We start from the raw sequence: 20,845 nt of genomic DNA on the forward strand, positions 1-20,845 counted from the left end.
CGCGGTGCCCATCCGGCACTTCACCCGGAGGTGGCCCCGCTTCATCCGTCTCCAGGCAGGGGCAAACCATCCCTCAGCGGCTACATCTAGCGCCCGCCGGGCAGCAGCACACTACTGCGGCTGGATCCTGATCTTCCCCCTGGTTGGCTACCTCGGGCCCTACCTACATCAGCTTAACCACCTCGCCTTCTACCAGATTGCTGCGTCAGACCTAAACAGTTTTATACAGAGAGTGAGTCGCCCCTGTCGAGACACCGGCGGATTCCTGCCCGGGGTGTGCTCCACTAATGGTGACCACACACACCTGGCTACAACTTTCTCTGTTCTCTGGCCTGGGGTTGGATGCCCGCTTGACTTTCTGACTTTCTGCCTTGCAACAGCGGAGCACTGCACCCCTGCCTGAGGCACGGACCGGAACTCACAATGGCTAAAAAATCAATCAAGCAAGCAGACATTGCAACCTTATTATCCACCCCAGTACTAGATAGACCCAGGAGAGGGGACCGCCTTGAGCCCAGAGGAAGCAAACGCCGAGGGCATGCACGCGGAGCCACTCCGAGGGACCCTGTCTCAGGGAGTCACGAAGTCGGACCTCCAGGACCTTCTGTCGGCCTTGACTTAAGAGTTTCAGAGGGGCACTGAGGAGGTGAAGAGTACCATCACAGTGCTGGATGCGAGAGTGGGGAAACTGGAGACAAGGACGACTGAGGCGGAAACCACCCTTTGTGAGCACAACTACGAGATAGAGTAGGGGGCAGGCAGGCTGGCTGCGTTGGAGACCAGGTGCGAGGCCCTTGAGCTTAAGCAGGAGGACTTGGAGAATTGCTCCCGCCGCAATAAAATACGTCTGAAGGGGATCCCCACCTCTGTTCTGGAGGCTGACCTGGAGCGTTATGTGAGTGACCTCTTCCGCTTCATCCTGACCCTGCCGGACGACTCTCCCCTGGTGCTTGACAGGGTCCACAGAACCAGAGCCAGATCCAACTCCTCTTCCCCACTGGACGTCCTTGCGAGACTGCTCTACTTTAAAGTTAAGGAAGAAATCATGTTGGAAGCAAGAAGTTCCCCACGAATACTGTTCAGGGATGCCTCCAATCCCTTGTATCAGGATCTCGCGTCCGTTACGCTTCTGAAAAGGAAGGCGCTGAAGCCAATTACGGAAAAGCTGAGGGAGAAAGGTGTCCCGTACTGCTGGGGGTTCCCCACTTCCCTGACATTCTCCTGGAATGGGAGCGTCCACCATATACGCAGTGTGAATGAGGCGGAGTGGCTGCTGCACCCAGATGCAGGGGAGGAGACCAATGACGAGGGGGCGCCCTCTGAACAGGAGGAACCGCAAGACTCCCACCGATCCTGGTCTCGAGTCAAGAGGCGACGTCGGAGGATCAGGGGCCCCTCACTCAAAAGAAAACAGCCCAGCAACGATGCTAAGGCAGGGTGGCACTGGACTGCTGGTTTCTCAGAACCGATAAACGTCACTTAGAGGACTAGACGTGTGCCACAGCCCCTGGCCACACAGCGAAACCCCTGAAGTAAGTCGACGCACCAATCACACATTCAGCTCTCATCACCTTGCAGCAGAGGCCAGAGTGCCTCGACTTTAGAAGGCGGCGTTGGACCAACCGGAGTCCCCGTTGGTCGAAGGCTGACCCAGATGACCAAGATTTGTTTTTTAAGGGGGGGAATACGGGTTGCCACCAGAGAGGGACTCAAATCATCAATAGCCTAACTGACAGCTACCCATACGGGATGGCGGAAAGTGGAGAAAAGCAGCACTAATTATCCACAGCCCCACCACTCTGGGATGGGTTCACCCACTAAAAATCTAACTATGATCACATGGAATGTCCAAGGGCTGAACTCCCCCAGGAAACAGAAGTCTGTGGAACATCGCCTAGCCCAACTGGAGGCAGATATCGTTTGCCTACAAGAAACCCATCTCTTGGTCCCGGATGAGCAGCGAATCAAGTACCGTAGATTCCCCAAAAGATACTTCGCATCCTCCTGACAGAAGAGAGGAGGGGTGGCAGTCCTGCTCAGCCAAGCAGCGGTTCTGTAAAAGGTCACAGTCAAGCGAGACCCCGAAGGTAGGTTCTTGCTGATCAAGGACCTCCTGGTCGAACTCCCAATCACCATTGTTGCAATTTACTGCCCAAACTACGCCCAGGAGCGCTTCCTACGCAGGGTTCTCCCAGTTATAACTACCTTTGTCGAAGTCAAACTGCTGATCGGGGGGGACTTTAACCTCACCCCGGACCCCACCATCAACAAGACCCTGCCGCCCACTGGAACAGATTTCTCTAAGGCACTGGGGTTTGCGGAATTCCTGAGAGAGACAGGAACAATCGACGCATGGAGACTGGTGAATGACCAGGCCCATGATAACACCTTCTCATAGGGTTCTGCAAGCGGTCCCGAAGTTGCCTTGCCATCCACAGATCGACTCCCTGGAAGAGCCCATATCCCCAGAGGAGGTGTCCGAAGTGATTCGCTCTATGAAGAACACAGCCCCTGGTCCAGACGGTCTGCCCACACCATTTTATAAGAAATATGTCCACATTCTGGCTCCCCAGCTGGCCTCTATTCAACACCTTCCTGGAAACGGGCTCTGTTACCCCCTCAATGGAAGGAATCCATCACGGTCCTGATCCCGAAACCCGGGTCAAACCCGGAACTCTGCTCATCATATCACCCCATTGCCCTGATGAATGTGGACTCTAAAATCTTCTCGAAACTCCTAGCACGCAGGCTCGCCGGACTCCTCCCAGATCTCATCCACCCGAACCAAATGGGTTTTATTCCAGGCCACAACACCTTGGACAACATCAGACGTACCCTAAACATCATCGAAACGGTCATCAGAACTGGAGTGGAACTTGCGGTGGTATCGCTCGACGCACACAAGGCGTTTGATATGCTGGACTGGGGCTATATGGGGGAAATGCTGCAGCACTACGGGTAATCAAGATCACCAGAGGCACTCGCCAGGGCTGCCCCCTGTCACCTCTCATCTTCGCCCTGTCGATCGAGCCTTTCGCTTCCAGGATCCGACAGAGCCCTTTGGTCCGGGGGCTTAAGTTTAAGAACGAAACTTATAATCTGCCCTATACGTGGATGTCGTGCTGCTGACACTATCCCATCCAGGCACATCCCTTGCAGAATTATGGGACAGCCTCTGGGTTCTATATCGACCCCACGAAGTCGGTAGCATTGGGCATCAACATTCCTAAAGTAACGCTGGACTCTGTCAGTCAGTCTCCCTATCCCTTGGCCTAGATCCCACCTCAGCTACCTGGGCATCCGATTACCCAAGCCCATGGAACGCACTTATAAGCTAAACTTCCCGCCCTTGTTAAAAGATCTGCAGTAGGACATGTCCCGCTGGCAAAACCAGGAGATACCCTGGATGGGGAGGATTACGGCACTAAAAATGAATTTGGTTCCCAGATTGCTCTACCATTGCCAGGCCCTTCCAGTAGCAATCCCCAAGAAAGCCTGGCAGAAACTTCAAGCAAACGTTCTGAAATTCATATGGGGGGGGGGGGGGCAAGAAGCCACGGGTTGCCAGGAAAGTCCTGCTCAGGAGCCCCGGATCTGGTGGCTTGGGTGCCCGAGGTGGAGAGGTACTGCCTGGCAGCCCAGCTATCCGCAGTGTTTTATGTGGCAACCGGGCACCAACAAACCCCGTTGGCTGAAGCTGGAGGAGGGCTGGAGTCGCTACCCACTGGAATCCCTTCCACACATCACATGGCCAAAGCATCCCACAAACCCTGGGCCCCTCATGACGACCAGGAACACAGTGAATAGTTGGAAGTAGGCGGCCAGGAAATGGAATTGCAGGATCACGGTGGGTCCGCTTTCTCCGGTCTGGGAGAACCCGGACTTCACCCCAGGGCTAGGGCAAAAGGTATTTTCCAAATGGAAGGCAGGAGGCTTGAAGTGTGTGGCGGACTTCTTCGAGGGGGACACCCTACTCATCTTCGAGGACTGCAAAAGGAAATTCCAGATCCCGGAATGCTAGAGGCTCCGCTGTGCCTAACTCCGACATTGGCTGTCACACGACCCGATGAGAGCAAATGGGCACAGAGAACTTACAGCGCTGGAACGGACACTAACAGCAACCCCACCCAGGGGGAAGATCTCGACCCTGTATAGGTTGCTGGATAGGGCAGCCTCTGATTCTAAGGAACCCTACATGAAACGATGGGAGCGAGATATAGGCAGAGAACTAGATATGGCTAGCTGGAATCTCATTTGCACAAGAACTCACAAGACCTCCAAATGTGTCACAAATAAAGAGGGGGCTATTAAGGTTTGCTATAGGTGGTACAGCACACCGGAGATTCGACATAAATGCACACCCACCATACCGCCACACTGCTGGAGAGGCTGCGTGGACACAGGAATGTTGTTCCACCTCCTTTGGTCGTGCCCGAAGGCGGAAAGGTTTTGGAGGGAGGTCCTGGAACAGATCCGACTCATCACAGGCCTAACGATCCTGTGGGATCCGGGAATTATCCTGCTGGGCGACACGGGTGAGGGACAATTCCAGATGACAGGCAGAATGGCAGATCTCTGCACGCATTTGCTTACTGCAGCTAAAATCTCAACTGCTAGGCTGTGGAAACTCCTGGAGGGCCCAGCGATCCCTGTGTGGTGGGTAAAGTGCTGGGATATTGCCGCAGCCGAGAAAATCACGGCCGTCGCAATTTTTAGACTATGTGCAGAAATTTCCCGGAGTAGCCAGACAGCCACCATCTCTCCGCTGGTTGATGAAAATGGACTAGACTCCCCGCGCCACCAGACTGTGATAATAGCTGTCTAACCTACCTCCATCATTGAACTTGTTCCCTGTAGCATTGACCCGACACTGCTGCAATCCCCAATCCGGTCTACCCCGGTGAACTCCCCTATGTCCCTGTTCACCTCAGTTGAGGTTATGTTGATTTTTGTTTGTTATACCTTATCAATATATCATAAAGAATGTTATTTACAAATGCCAATAAATAGTATTGTTGAAAAAAAAAACATATCAAAACATGTGTAAAATCAGCAATGTAGTATTTTAAAAAGAAATACATGCCGGTCAGATAGCACAGCGAGTAGAGCGCTCGCTTTGACATCTGTGCAGAGCCTGCTGACGCAGGTTCGAATCCCGGCAGAGCCAAACTCAGCCTTACATCCTTCCGAGGTCTAAAAATGAGCACCACACACTGTGGGTAATAATAAGCAGCGCTCAGATACCTGAGGGTTTGTAGCGCTATATAAAGGCTAAATTATTATTATTATTAAAGCCTGTATCATTCTCTAGAAGTCAAAACGAATCATGGACCAGTGGTTGAATCATCTTTGTAATGATATGTATAAAGTGGGAATGTGAAGGTCTTGATTTGAATACACATATATATCAATGGCATAAACTTAAGGAATATTTGCCGCCTCCTGGTGTAAAATCTAGCTGTAGAAATAGGTTTGCTCATGGCAACATTAATAATCTCAATTTGTCTTGTCGCAAAATTCTACCATAGCAGTTCGAGAAAGTCGTAGTACATTTTTTTAAATCATAAACATCTTAGCGTGTTTTTTATTAAGGCAGACTATAAATTTGAGTACTTTCATTTGTTCATGGTCGGGCTCCAAACCTGAGCTCATACATATGTAATAATCTATGTATCTCTAAATAAAAAACAGACACAATTCTATCATGCAATTCATACATACATATCGACAAAATGCATCTGTTCACCGTTTTAATACACTGCAGAAGGCGCTCTGAGAAAAAGGATATTTAGTTGTCATATTGCTTTAGTAACATTGATCTATTTTTCCCCATTAGAGCAAAGGCAGAAGCAGAGGAAGCAAAGCAAGGACCCAAAGATGAAGAGGATGTAAGTCTAGTCTTAATTATGTATAACTTTTTTCTAATGTAATTCAGTGACACATATATTTTGCAATAGCTGGATTACAATTTTCATCATAAGCCTGTCTCTTTTACAAGCCCTTTTAGAAAATGTTCATTTGATAGCTTTGACCTCTTTCCCTTTCACCTCCCAATACCTTTGCCTGCTTTTCTTTGAAGTATTCTATTATCCCATACTTCTGAGCTGTACAGTACCCCACTACATGTTTTTCAGTTTGTATTTTCATTTTTCAACCATATACACCTGTACTTGATTTGTTACAGGTCTGTATTCCTTTTAATATTATGGTAAATGATTGAAATGTGTTAATTATATTTGATGTACTCCCACGTCCCATCCCCTTTCCTCCATACTGTATGGGCGCCCCTCGCTAGTGATGGGAAAAGGAAAAAGGAACCTTCTTCACCCGAAAAAAATGGCCTTCCCAAGTTTAGATGCACGCAGGGGCACGACCCTGGGAGCATGCACTCCCCTGACTCCGGTGCTACTCCCCAGTCCTTTTCCACGTCGACGGGAATGGACTGCTTTCACCAGCACTCAAGGGTAAGGCCTTGTAATTTCACGTGACTTGTCTCCCTCTTTTTTTGTTTTTCTCTCTTAGCAATTGTAAGAGAGAATACTCTGGTGCCGCGCTCCTCCCCGACGCATGTCCACGATGGCGGGTTTCAGCTGGTGCCCGGCCTGCGAGGGTTCCTTCCCCACGTCGGATCCCCACACACTCTGCCTCTGGTGACTTGGCTTGGCCCGATCACGGCTGGGACGGCTGTTATTTGTGCAACGCTTTGACCCTGCGAGCTTTGAAGAATTGTTTGGCCAGGTGGATGGAGCTGTTCCAGAGATCGCCTCCAGATGACATCAAGTCATACATGAGGAGGAAGACCAGGCCCAAGGTACGTGCCCTGTTCTCCTCCGTTCCCCGCAAGGGTTACTCCTTCACAGGAAAGCGCCCAAAGTGGGCGGGGCCTTCCAGGTCCTAAGACCAGCAAAGAGACTGAGGTTCCCAAAGTTACCAGCCAACAAACTAAGGGATCGCAAGAGACTCCTGGTCCCGCCGCTGAAGGGTTGCAAGGCTCTTGTACCGGGACCTCCCTGAGGGGCTTAGCTCTAGCACCGGGCTTCTGTCCGAGGGGGAGCCTATACGCAGCAGTTGTACTACCAGCGCCATGGCTGAGGGCACTCTGCCTCCCAGGTCTTTACCTGAGGTGCAGGGAAGGTCTGAGCCTTCGCTTTTAAGCGTGCAGGCAGAGACTGGTCCGGGCTCTTCAGGCACCATGCTGCAAGCAGGTGGCACGGGGCATGACAAAATGGCCGCTAGGCCAGACAAGATGTCGGCTCAGCCGGAGCCGCCTCCTTCTGGAGCGCAGGCATGGGAACCATGTCTAGATGGGACTAGACCACTCCAGTTACCAGGTCCACATCATACCCGACCACATTATCACATGCGCGGTACGCAGCCCCCAGCTTGGTGCGACAAGTACCTCCAAGACCTCAGCAGACTCGGGGCACGGCATCTATGCCTTCATTCCCTTCCCCTGCATGTGAGGATAGGTTCTTCGAAAAGTTCTTTACCCTCATGAAATTACCGCATATGGGCACCATTGTCAGGGGGGTCATCAAAGACATCCTCCCTCCGGTATCGCCTCCGGTTCCCCGACCGTGGTCCTGACCCCGGTGCCAGCTCAACCATTGGCCCCCGCGCTCATACCAGTCACAGTGTCTGTCACCTCTGGCGCAGCCTCCCCAGCAGCGCCCAGCACTGCCAGTCAGCACGCCAAAGCTGCCCACACCCAGCTACCCCTCCGACAGCTCCCGACCTGCAGGACACAGCGGGCGCCACTAGGACGATCCTCCCTTGTCAGCGGAGGCTTTCCACAAGAGGTTGGCGGATTTGGCGGAATACCTCGGGGTCCCGCAGCCACAAGTTGAACAACCTGAGGCGGGGGTTCGGGCAGGGGTGCTCACCATTCGCCCTGCCATGACAACGGGCATCCCTCTGCAAAAGGATGTACAATCCCTGGCCAAGAAGGGATGGGCGAAGCCGCACTCCACGCAGCCTACCAATAAACGCCTTGATGCTAAGTATAGGCAGGCGGACGGGGACTTCCTCATTCTGTCGGTACACCCTCAGCCACCTTCATCCGTTATAGCTGCGGCCTCCCTCTACTCCAAACCTCAGTCTTCATCATCTGCACCCACATCAGCACTCTTAGGGAAGGAGGAAAACCTGTTGAGTCCTACGGCAAACTGATTTACTCTAAAGCCACACTCCATCTGCGGATGGCCAATGCTAACGTTATGTTCGCAGCAGTCCATCAAAAGCTGTGGCGGGAGATTGCCGACTTCCTCCCAGAGCTCCCCGTGCCTAGTCAGGCCTGAAAATTGTGGCCCAAGATATCATGGAGTGTACAGTGGTTCACATTGACACCGCAGGTAGAGCTGTCTGTATCGCCACTGATATGAGGACAGCTTGGTTTAAGGCTACCAAGTTTAACCCTGATGTACAGGAGCGTATTCTTGACCTGCCATTTGAGGGGCGGGGGGCATGTTTCACTCGGCCATAGACAAGGAACTTGACTAGAAGTCTTAAATCAGCACCCAAGACCTATAGCCAGATTCACCAATGCTCGGACAGAACCCCCACTTTCAGTGGCTTCGGGGGCTTTCAGGAGTGATGCGCTAGACAGCCCGACCGGTCTCCTAGCCAGCAGAGGCGCAAGTGGCACAAATCCTCTGACCAGGGGTTTTTCCAGTCCCCCTACCAGGCACCAGCCTCAGAGGGAAAAAGCTGTGAAGATGTCATCCAGATCCACAAGTCTGCGGTGGGGGAGCAGGCTTGCCCTTCACATCCATTCCTGGCGGGCAACGGTTTGCAGACCCATGGATCCTCTGTTGTTTCCACAGGGTCTCGTCTACCAATTCATCATCTCCTCTCTCCTCCCCTCCACTCCCAGAGATTGGGACGCCAGCTCTTTTGGCGGAAATCCGCTTGTTCATCGAGAGTCAGGCGGTGGAGGAGGTTCCAGCTTCACAGCAAGGCATGGGCTTCTATTCCCGGAATAATCGCCATTCAGAAAAAGAGTTGTTCTGGACCTCTCTTCCTTGAACCTTTCCCTAGCCCTTCAAAAGTTCAAGATGGTTTATCCAGCTCTTAATGTGAAGGCTCTGTGTGGGGTAGACTGGATGTGGACCCTGGATTTGATGGATGCTTACCTGCACGTCCCCATTTTGGAGGCCCATCGTTAATTCTTGACGTTCAGGATCATGGGCTTTCAATTTCAATGCAAGGTCCTCCTGTTTGGCCTCAGTTCGGTTCCAAGGCTCTTTACAAGGTTAATGTACTAGATTGCGGCCCTGCTCATGGTGGAGGGACAAACTTTATCCCTACCTCGACAACTGGCTAGTGCGAGCGGGGTCGCCGAGGCTGTACAGCGCACATCGTCAGCTCTGATGCACATGCTATACGATCTGGGGTTCTCTATCAACCTCATGAAGTCGTAGTTACTCCCCACTGTTACGCTCACCTGACTCCCACAGAGGTGCCGCTCTGATCTGGGCTGCTGCGGCCTCCTCCAGCGTAATGCGTAGGGCCGCGATATGTCGTTTATCTGGCCGGTAGGAGTACTCTTCTGTGAATGGAGAAAGGGGAATTAACCACCCGTGGAGTTGAGCGTAAATTCCCCACACCCCCGTTGTTCTCCCCACTGACCACCTCCGATGTCCCCTCTAAAGTCTCACCTTATGGTTTGAAAGGGTGAGCTCTCCATCCTGCTTCGAGCGCAGGGGCGCGTGATGGACCAGTTGCTCCACTGGTGGAAGGAATTGGTGAGTTCCAGGGCTATTTCGACTCTCCCGGCAAGACGCCGTAAGTATGCAGTTCGTAAGAGTTCAAATGCCTGACCATCACTCCTATCCAATCCCGTAATCTGTGGTCTTCTCCTTTATTCAGGTGCTGAGAGAAAACCAGAGTCGAGGAGTAATACCTCCGGCGGTAAAATTAGGTAAGTCTATGGTGGGAGGTGGCTCCCCTTGATTGTCCTTTTGATTCACCCTGTTGTGCTTTTGTTTCCCCTTAAGGGCCAGGGTACGGCGCTGGTGCAGTGGGAGCTGCGGCGACCCGAGGAGAGGAATGGTTTCCCCGTGGGTAAATAGGGTAGGTTTTAGGGTGGTAACCAGTATTCCTCTATATGTTTCCTTGGCTCACCTTATTGTCTTTATCTCCCCCTAGGTGCCGGAATGCGGCAGGAACATGCAGGAGGCTGCGGTGAAACGTGAAGATGCTGCGAGGAACGTGAGTGCAGCGCGGCGCTTCTGCTGGCGATGCGACGTGTTTAAAAATTAAGTCTTTCCTTTGGTTCGACGATGCAATGGCTCTGGAATCAGGAAAGAAGCCGGTAAATGTTCTGGTTCTAACCTTTCTCCTTCTTTCCCTTGTTTCTAGGTGCTCTGGGTTCGAGGCGGGCGTGGCTGAAGTCTGGATGCTGCTGCAGGCACGGTGAACGTTGCGCTGCTGGATGCAGAATAACGCAAAGCGTGTGCTGCTCTTCGGGCGTGGTTTAAATAGCCTCCAAAGTAGTTCCAGGTAAGTATTCCTCCACCGCCACACGCGAGTGGCAAAAGAGTTCCTAGGTAAAGTAGTCCCTTCTAGGCCTCTTGAGGGCTTGGATCCCTTGCAGCATGGTCTGCATCAGGTAAATCCAGGTAAGTTTTCCCCTTATGAGCCTGGCGCCTATGGCGCCAGGACTGAAGTCTCATATGAGCCTGGCGCCAAAGGCGCCAGGACTCTGTCCAGATGGCCCCTAACAGGGGTCGCTGGGCCTTTCCCCGGGAACGTGATGCCTGCTCCTGGGGCTGCTGGACCTGGTCTGGTTCCCCGGGGGTAGGCATCATGACACCCACTCAATTACTTAACATTCCTTGGGCTAATTTGGGATAGAAGGATGGAGAGCATCTTCCCCTCGGCAGATGATCATGGTAATCGGGAAGGCCACATTTTCTCAGCAGACCAGTGACTTCAGCATGTTGGTACCAGCACTTGCTTGGCATAATGGCGGCTTGTCTCCTGGCTGTGCCTCACACAAGACTCAAAATGAGTAGGCTGCATTTGCATTTCTCAGCATCTTGAAATCAGGAGTCTTGCTCCCAGGCAGCTCTGGTCAGCATTCCACAGCACCTTAACCCGGACTTGGAGTGCAGAGACCAACCTATTAGTGAGCAGACCTTTCAGCCAGCCCTCTCTCGAGATCATCATTACCATGGATTCCTCCCTTGAGGGATGGGGGGCTACTCTGGCCAACCACAGTTTCCATGGACGATGGTCACGACAGGAGCAGCTGGAACACATCAACTGGCTCGAGATGATGGCCGCCTGGCTTGGCCTAAAAGCGTTACTCCCCATCAGCAGCGGGACAGTCTGCATCCAGACAGAGAGCTTCACTTGCTTGCATTATTAAAACAAGCAGGGAGGTACCATGTCCCCTCCGCTCTGCCGGGCTGCCCATTGACATTTGGGAGTGGGCATTGTCCAACAGAATTTACTTATCAGCAGTCCACCTTCCAGGAGAATCCATCTTGGAGGCAGACAGGCTCCGAAGGCAGTTGAACAAAGTGGTCCTGAGGGGTATTTTAGACAGGTGGGGCCACCCTCAGGTAGACCTGTTAGGCAGAAACCTGTGCAGTTCCCTCTGGGACCACTGCAAAAGATTTATGACTACAGGTGTTTGGCAGTAAACCCACTTGGTAGCAGTCTGTACCACACAGATTCACTTGGTAGCTGTGGCTGAGCAGTCAGACTTCCCTCAAGAAGAGTTAGGCAGTATGCAGAGTATTCACAATAGGTCAAGAGAACACAATAGAACAAGTAAACACTGACCAGGGCTTGGTGTAAAAGAGATATAATTATTTATTTAAAACCACATCTAGAAAAACACACAGGCACTAATAGTAAGCAATTCAAAAACACGGTCACTAAAAGATATACACTCCCTTAAAATAATATTAGACAAGTCTTAAGTAAAGCCCCACTTATTTTCAGACAGCGGTGAGCGCTTAATGTAGATGGCACTCTAATAATTCGTTTTAAAAAGGGAGAGAAAAGCAGAGAATAAATTGAAACAGATCCCAACACTTTTTCACAAATACAACAAGAGAGGAAGGCAAAGTAACACCGTGAATTCAGAGTCAGTAGGCCGGATCTGCTTTAAGAGGATCAAAACGAAATGTGTCCAAGGTCACACGGTTGCAGTGCACAAAAGTCTTGTAACGGTTCAAAAAGGCATTGGACCAAAGAAAGGGACCAGTTAGAGGGTCAAGGCGGCCAGCCCAGTCCAGAAGGTAAAGGGGTTATTATTACCTTGTAGCAATCTTTAGAAAGGGAGGCCTGGCGGACACGGTACCTTAAAGTGGTGAGAACACTCCAGCGGGGGCAGTTGTTCCTGGCAGCGGATGCAAGTCGGTGCTTCGTCCGGGGAAGAGAGGATCTCGTCGGGGAGGAAGACAGGAGTCCGTTGCACTGCCAGGGAAGAAACAAGCCGCAGAGTTTCTCAGGTACAAGGAGCGGTCCGTTGATTTGCGGTCCAGTGGCAAGTGGCTATCCGTCTGCCGGGGTGCTTGGCACGGCAATTCGACCACAAACCGGTCTGGGGTGCGAAGAGAAGAAGGTAAACTGGTTGTGCCCACCAGTCGGGGGAAGAAGCCTCTCCAGCCGGGAGATCTTCTCTGTCGTCGGGAAGTGGTGAGTCGGTTCCGCAGGGCTCCACCGGTGGTGTCGTCGTGGTAGGTCGGCTCAGCTTCTCCCTCGTCGGATTCTCAGGTCCTCTGGCGACTTCTGAAGTTCCAGTCCCCAAAGCCCTGCTTTTATGCAGCATACCCCCATTCACTCAGCCTAGCTGTCAATCAAACATGCTAAGTGGTGAGCCGGCCGGCTCACCACTTGGGCCAATCACACAAGAGTGTGACTTGAGTTACCAAGGTAACTCAGTCCAGGGTGCCTAAACCCCCTCCCACACCCCCTGTGGTACCCAGACAGAGTGGCACCACTTTTGGAGGCTTCTGTGGAGAAGCCCGCTAAAAAGTGGACCAAAGGGCTCGACTTGGGTTGGAGTCACAGAAGAGAACACAAACGCCATTTTAGAATCGAGTCCTGGCAAAAAATACCAACTGCCGAATTAATATTAAATAAATAAACCGGCGGTATGTTCGAGGCTATGAGAATTAAATAATTAAAGTTGTTAGCCTCGAACAATGGGAAAATCCCATAGGGAAATATTCGCGGTCGAATATAAAAAGTAGTTTCCACTGCCACCAGCAAAAAATTGATCAGGGGGGACGGAGACGTGCCCCCTCGACTAACAGACCCCGGGGCAATCGAATTGCCCAGACCAGTACGTCCACAATATGATGGTTTGTACTGGTTTCAGTTAATAATTTGGGACTAGTAAAGCCAATGGTGACTTTACATGCCCTGGGAGACAGTAGTCAGTCCCAGGGTATGGAGTCTATGGTGGGGTGTCACTATGACACCCCTGTGTCACTGCACGTAGGGTGCTGTGTAACACACATAGTAAAAACACATGAGACCCTATGGAGTAAAGGACCCCATAGCCTATAAAACACATTAACAGTCAAAGGAACACCATAAATCATGTCCAAGAGTGGGAGAAAAAGAGTCTCACTCTTGGCAGGAGAAAAAAAAAACTCCAGAAATCCAGCAAAGCTGCTGGGGGACTCACTAGGTTAGGAAATTCAGCCTAAAGAGAGAATTCTCCCCAACAAGACCTATTCGCCACCATGAACAGGAGGTGTCCTCAGTTCGCATCCTGGCTGGGGCATTGCCAGGGATTGCTGGGGGATACATTGCACATCATGTGGAAGGGCATGAATGCATATGAGTTTCCCCCCACTTTGCTGATTCAGTCATCTGCAAGGTCAGAGAGTCTCGGAGCCTTTGACTCATCTTGATAGCGCCCGGGTGACCGGCAAGAGCATGGTTCTCGGAGCTCCTCAGACTGTCGCAACAACCTGCAGTGCACCTCCTGTTGGGTCCAGCCCACTTACTTTCCCAGCAGGGGGTTACATTGGTTCACCCCGCTCTGCAGAAGTTGGCCCTGGCAGCGTGGTTCCTGAACAGGTCACCCTGAAGCATCTAAACTTATCACAGGACAACCTGGCTATCATACAAGGGGCAAGAAGCGACTCATCAGGAGTCGGTACAGGAGCAAGTTGAAAAGGTTCTGCCATTGGGCCAAGACGAACGAGGTTGATCCAATTACATGCTCTCTGGACGATATGCTATTCTACTCAGCGCATCTGGCTCACTCAGGTGTGCAAGTAGACACCTGCCGTACGTATCTGGAGGCCACAGGGGTCTACAAGAATTCAGACAAAAACATCTTCTCCTCTTCCAATCCGGTGGTAAAAAGGCATTTGGCAGGGCTGACCCGATTATATCCTCCGGTCAAGCATCCACATCCGGTCTGGGACCTTAATGTTGTGTTTAGCACCCTGGCTCACAAACCCTTCGAACCCATGGCATCAGCAGACATCAGGCTGGTGACAATTAAGACGGCTCTGCTGGTTGGCCTTACTTCAGCATGACGGATCAGCGAAATCTAGGCTCTGGTGGCTTCAGAGCCTTATACCATGTTTCAGGGTGACAAGGTGGTGCTCAGGACGCATCCTGCTTTTCTCCCTAAGGTTGTTTCTTCCTTTCAGATTAACGAGGAAATGGTACTCCCAATGTTCTTTGCCGACCCAAAGGACGAGGCTCAGAAGGTATTGCACTGTCTGGGTGTCGGCCGTGCCCTAAGATTCTATCTGGACGGGACAGAGAGCTTCCGTAAATGGGATGCCTTGTTCATCACGTCTGCCAGATCAAAACCAAGCTGTCAAGCCTCCAAAGCTTCCACAGCAAGGTGGATGGTTATGGCCATCAAGGAGGCATACGAGGGGCAGCACAGGCCTTTGCTAGCAAACATGCCTGCTCAAGCCATCAGAGCCAGGGCCACAGCGGTTGCTTCCCAGAGACACGTCCCATGGCAGACAATCAGCAAGGCAGCCACTTGGGCTTCTCCATCAGCCTTTTGCAAGCCCTACTGCTTGGATGCCAGCGCCAGATCGGATGCAGAATTTGGCCAGGCAATTTTGAAGACATTGTTTTCTTAGAGGGGGCAAATCTCCTCCCCAGGGCTGCATTCAGTTGTCATCGCCCATACAGTATGGAGGAAAGGGGACGTGACGTAGGAGTAATCATAAGTTGCTCACCGTAGTGACTAACGTACTCTTAGTCCATAGTCCCCTTTTCCTCCATACGTTCCACCATCTTCCCCCATTGTCGTGTCAAAGGGGACTGAGTGGCTGCGCCGGTGGGCAAAGTCAGGGGAGAACATGCTCTCACGGCTGCGCCCCCGCGCGCATCTAAATTTAAAGGGGAAGACCATTTTTTCGGGTGAAAAAGGTTCCGTTTCACGTCCCTAGTGAGGGTCGCCCATACAGTATGGAGGAAAGGGGACTATGAACTAGAGGTTCATTAGTCACTACGGTGGATGTTTATTCCCTGTATCAAAATGACTACCTTCAGATTGCCTTGTGTGCTCCCTCACTGCCCCGCACTCCTCAGCATTCTCTGCCCCTTTTTCAAATCTTTCTTTCCCACTCCCATGCCTGCAGATCCCTTTGGGGGTTTGCAATCCCTCTTCACCGACTTGTCCTCCCTCTCTCCCACTTTGCCTTGCAATCTCACCGCAGAGGCTTTTATTAACTCATCTTTCAATTTAATGTCTCTTGCTCTCAGCTCACAACCTAGGCAACCTTTACTGGTCTGCAATCCTCCCTGTCACAAATCGAGGGAATTCGCTCCTCCTCCCAAAGGGCTAAACCCCCCTCCCTGTGAGGCTTGGAAACTCCCTCCCTAGGGGTCGAGGCAAGTGGGACCTCACCGGAAGAGACTCCCCCTTTGGCGACAAGGACGCCCGTTCCTAGAGACGTCCACCCTATGTCTTAAATGACCTGCTCCACAACATCAGAAGCTTTTGAATATCGTGACTGGGACAAAGAAACTTTTGGTGGATACCAAAATCTTACAGAGAAAGAACATGTCCCTTTAGATCCCGATGTCCAATCCACTGGGAACAGTAGATTAAATAATGGACACTTGACGTACAAAGACGAATGAGGCAGAGTCAACACAAGGCAGCGAGTTTGAAACTCACCTGAAGCAGGAGATGGGAACCCCAAGAAGGAATCGAGAGAGAGACAGAGTCTGCGACGCCAGAGTCATGGCGCCAAACCAACACGAGAAACCCAGATGGAGATAGTCGGATGGCAGAGTTGCGGCGGCCACCGAGCACGAGAAACCAGCAGGGTGAAAGCCAGAAGGAAGAGACGGGGATGCCAGAGTTACGCATGATCCCCCATGAGAAGTCTGCTGGTCTGGAGCCCGTAGAAAGGTGGTGGTGAGATAACGGAAGCCCCGTGGTGGACAGCCGGTCTCTCCAACATCACTGATACCATAGCAAATTAAAGGACACAGGGTGTCCAATGCCTCGCCAAAAGACAAGGATGCTGGAGAGAGACCATACTGAGGAGTAGGCCAACAAAGTGCAGGCTATGGCTGTCTGAGACCTGAGAGAGGGTCACCGAAGAGAAAGGCTCCCAAGAACGTTCTCCCACATAATAGAAGGTAACGTGGAGAACGGGCTTAACTGGTGGCCGATAAGGGATCAATGTGTTAAGCTGATATCCCGTCTCTGTAGAAATCACAAGGTAAAGTTCCCTTTGACAGAAATGAACTTAAACTATGGGGGATATAAGAGACAGTAATAATAAACCAAGCACAAAATCGTGGATAACAATACACTGGGAAAAGGGGGGAGTAACAAGACCACTTGTACAAGAAGAGTAAAGATTATTCTGATCCTGAATTTAGAGAAATTAGGCAAGTGAAGCCAGTCAAGAATCAAGTAGGCCAAAGTAAGCTGGGGAACAATTGGTCAAGAGAGAAAGACTGTTGAAACAGGATTATCTTTCCAAGATATGCTAGAGACAACCTCCAGGAATGTATAACATAATAGCCCAAAAGGAACTCTGAAGGAGAAGGGAAAACTCCAAATCGAAGAGTTACAGAGACTGATGCAAAACATCACAAGGAACAATTTCAGCATTGCATATTGGTGAAGAATCCTCCAGACTAGTACTATAAGTACCCTAAGTTGAAGGGAGTCATTCTCCACCTATAAGTTACTTGTCATAGTGGTAGGGTCAGTCAGGGTACATTTTGGACAGCTGACCTTTCCTTTTGGACATTCACAACTGACTGATGAGCACATTAGTTAGGAATATAGGTAGGCACCACCCATAGAGACAGGGAAAGTTAGCCCTTATCTTACTTTATTAAAAGTCTTGTGAATCGTGTCCATAATGTGTCTGTGTCCTTCTTCTGATCCGCCACATCCCTCACCACCATATTTTCTTACTTTATCTGATTTGCACTTCCCACTCACTGTTTCACCCCATTTAATTTTCACGGTGATGCTATGGCTTCATACTAGAAGACATATTGATGTGTGTTCTGAGTCCAATACTGGTGCTATTTCTGGTGTGTTTTTGCCTTTGAAAGAGCTGCGGTTGTAAATCAGAATCTATCCTCCCTCCGGTCTTTGTTGGGGACTCAGATTCATTCTTGGAAACCCCAGCTAAGGGTGATTGCCCATGGGATTGGGATGACATTATTTGGACGATTAATAAACTTAAGCCATCAAGGGCGCCGGGCCCGGACGGCATCCCCTCCTTTGCTATGAAGGCGGAACTGGAATTGTGGGCTAAGGTTTTGAAACTTATCTTTGAGTCCATCTACGAGACCCACATTATACCTAAATAATGGGCTCAAAGTATTATAGTTCCAGTGTTCAAAAAGGGCGAAATCCTTAATCCCCACATTATAGACCTATAGCCCTCTTAGATGCAGCAAGTAAGGTCTTTGCTATTTTACTCTTAAGAGACCTTAATCAAGCAGTGAGGGTAAATTACTGCCTAAGTAAATTTCAGATTGGTTTAAGAGCCGAATTAGGCACTAGTTTGAACTGCACTATACTGGCCCGTTTAAGAGATTATGGGCCTCATTACAAATCAGGCGGTCGGGAAATAACGGTGGTGGTAAACCCGCCGCCACAGTTGTTTCCGGACCGCCTGATCCCGACTCCTGCAGGCAGGAGGTGATGTTCCCGCCAGGTTTGACCTGGCAGGTTTAACACCGCCCGCCTGTAGGCGGACGAGGAAACACCGGCAGCATTACGAGATGCTGCCGGTGATTCCATGATCCCCATTCCCATTGAGTCCCATAGGACTCAATGGGAATGGGGATTAATACTATTCCGCATCCGTGATTCCCGGAAAACCGGGGTTGTAATGCCCCGGTAATTCCGGGAATCACGGAGGCGGAATGATAATGCGAGTCCGGCGGTAACCAGGCGGTTTTACCACCTCGGTTACCGCCGGACTCGTAATGAGGCCCTATGTCCATCATTCTGACATAGGGGAGGTTTTCTTAGCATCTCTAGACCTCTCCAACGCTTTTGATGGGGTTATTAGAGCAAGACTTTGGTTTGGGGTAAGATGCTGAAGATGAACATCCGTCTTAAACTTGTACAGATTTTAGCTCTTCTTCACACTAACACCTCAATTAGAGTTCGTTTTTGCAAGGAGGGCACACTTTCAGAGAATATACCCACCTGTATAGGAGTGAAACAAGGCTGCTCATTGGCACCGCTGATATTGAATCTGTATGTCAGCGATGTGGAGGGGATTTGGGGAGGTCCTCTTATTGCACCTGCTAGATTGGGTACGGTGACCATTGAATGGATGGCTTTTGCCGACGATTTTATTCTGTTAGACCGTACCCCTAGGGGACTTATATTGAAGATGGGTCTCTTCTACCAATACGCCTTGCTTAATAACTTTGCTCCAAACGCTTCAAAATCACGAATATTGGTATTTACTAAAAAAAATAAGAAAATAAACTATATCTGGTTTATGGGAGAACAACCGGTGGAGCAGGTCCAGGCCATTACTTATTTAGGTTATAACTTAACTATTAAAGTAAGTCTTAAAACTTGGAGACAAAGCCTCGAGGAGAAGGTGAAAAATATTAGTTCACAAATGAAATTTTTGAAAGTAAGAACATGTAAATTTTCACTTCTTCCTCTGAGGCGTTTTTATATGGCTAAATGTGAGCCAATATTATTGTATGGCCTGGACATTTGCACACACGAAATGGGTCCTGTCCTGAACACGTTACAAGGAAAATTGTGGAAGGATTTACTCGGTTTATCAAGATCCATCCCAAATGCTATTATTCGAAGCGAGCTATGTTTGATTTCCCTGGAAACCAGACTTAAGTGGAAACAGTTGTCGTTAACGAGAAAAATCTTGGTTCCGCCCTATAACTCACTGTACGAAATTTTATCCGAGTTGGTAAGAACTGAAACGGTGCCATCTATTAAGAAATTTAGCCTTAAAATGAATTTTATTTTGGACTCTTTGGGTTTAAAATCGGAAGATCTTATCCAACGTCCAGGGCTGGTGAAGAGGTTCTTACTGAGGGCGGATTGGGCTGATGATGTAAATAAGATTGAAGTTTCTACCTATAAGGAATATGCACGTTATGGCCATGCAACAGAATGTCTGCCCTTATATATTCAATGCTTTCCTTGTGAGAGGGTAAGAACAGTATACATGCGCTTTAGACTGAATCAGGTACCTATTCTGGAGAGGACCAGATATTGGTCCTCTAGCACTGAAACAGAGTGAGGGCTGCTGGAAACGAGATGCCGCTTTTGTAAAATCCCTGCTGTTACTTAGACACTTAACACTTGGTGCTTTTTTGTACTCATTTTGAGTCTATTCGTGCAATTTGCTTTGAAGGGAGATTTGACAGAGACCTCGTTATGTCAGTTGATTTATTTTGGAGTTGGCTTATGTGGGGATTTAGTATTTCTTTAACCTTGGTATTATATAGAATGATGGAGTGTATTATGAAGACATAGAAAACATTAATACATAGGCACGAAATGAAATCGGAAAGTGTATTTGACATATGTATCTTAATTTATTCTCTTGGAGATGAATTGCTAATAGACTAGTTTTATGTGTTTATTATGATAAATTTTATCTGTACTTGTTGTTTTAATGTTTTGTAATGAGGTAATGTGTTTAATGTTTAAGGTTTTATGTAAACTATAGACGCAACAATAAAATAAATCACAATCTACTGCATTTCTACAGTACTACTACCAATGGTGTGTATGCCCCAGTACTGTCAGAAAAGCTAGCAACAGGATTGAAGAGGGGTCCAGGAGAACCAGGAGGCAAAGATGATAATCAAGGAATTTAAGGGCATCGTCGATTAACTTGATGGTAGCAGTTTCTGTTATGCATCTGGATCTGAAACCAAATTGCTAGGACTGAAGGAGGTTGTTGACTTCAATGTGTTGGAGTTGCGTGGCTACTGCTTTCTCACTGATCTTCCCTAGAAAGCAAAGATGGGTGATGGTGAGGTTGTTGTTGAGGTCATCCGGGTCCAGTTCTGTTTTCTTGATGTGGGAGTAATTCCGTTTGGTGGTATCCCGCTGGATTTACTGGTGTGATACCACCCAATTTATGAGGTGATTGTCAGGTAAGACTGGAGTGCTTCTTTCAGAAGGTCTTGACTATGGAGGTAGGGAGGATGTCATCTGCGTATGATTTAGCCTTGAGGGATGCTAGATGGCAGTAAGGTCTTTCATACTGAGAGTCTTGGAAGTTGACCAGATGGTTGTAGTTTTGCGAGATGGGATGTGTAATGTGCTATCAGTTATGGCGTTGGTGTCTGCGACGGATCATGTTGATGATGTTTTTTTTGATGGAGTGTGGAACGGTTGGGTCAGGCAGAGGGT

At 49.8% G+C, this 20,845-nt stretch overlaps 1 protein-coding gene across 1 annotated transcript in view; it reads left to right on the forward strand.

Moving 5' to 3' along the window:
- SPAG9 (sperm associated antigen 9) overlaps window positions 1-20,845 on the forward strand; it is a 2,727,931-nt gene that overhangs the window by 824,426 nt on the left and 1,882,660 nt on the right. Inside the window, exon 11 of the mRNA XM_069654919.1 lies at window positions 5,837-5,888. Coding sequence (XP_069511020.1) covers window positions 5,837-5,888 — 52 coding nt within the window. The remainder of the gene's footprint in view (window positions 1-5,836; window positions 5,889-20,845) is intronic.

This window comes from Ambystoma mexicanum, chromosome 3q, assembly GCF_040938575.1.
Source record: "Ambystoma mexicanum isolate Mex_15411 chromosome 3q, UKY_AmexF1_1, whole genome shotgun sequence".
Taxonomy (NCBI): domain Eukaryota; kingdom Metazoa; phylum Chordata; class Amphibia; order Caudata; family Ambystomatidae; genus Ambystoma; species Ambystoma mexicanum.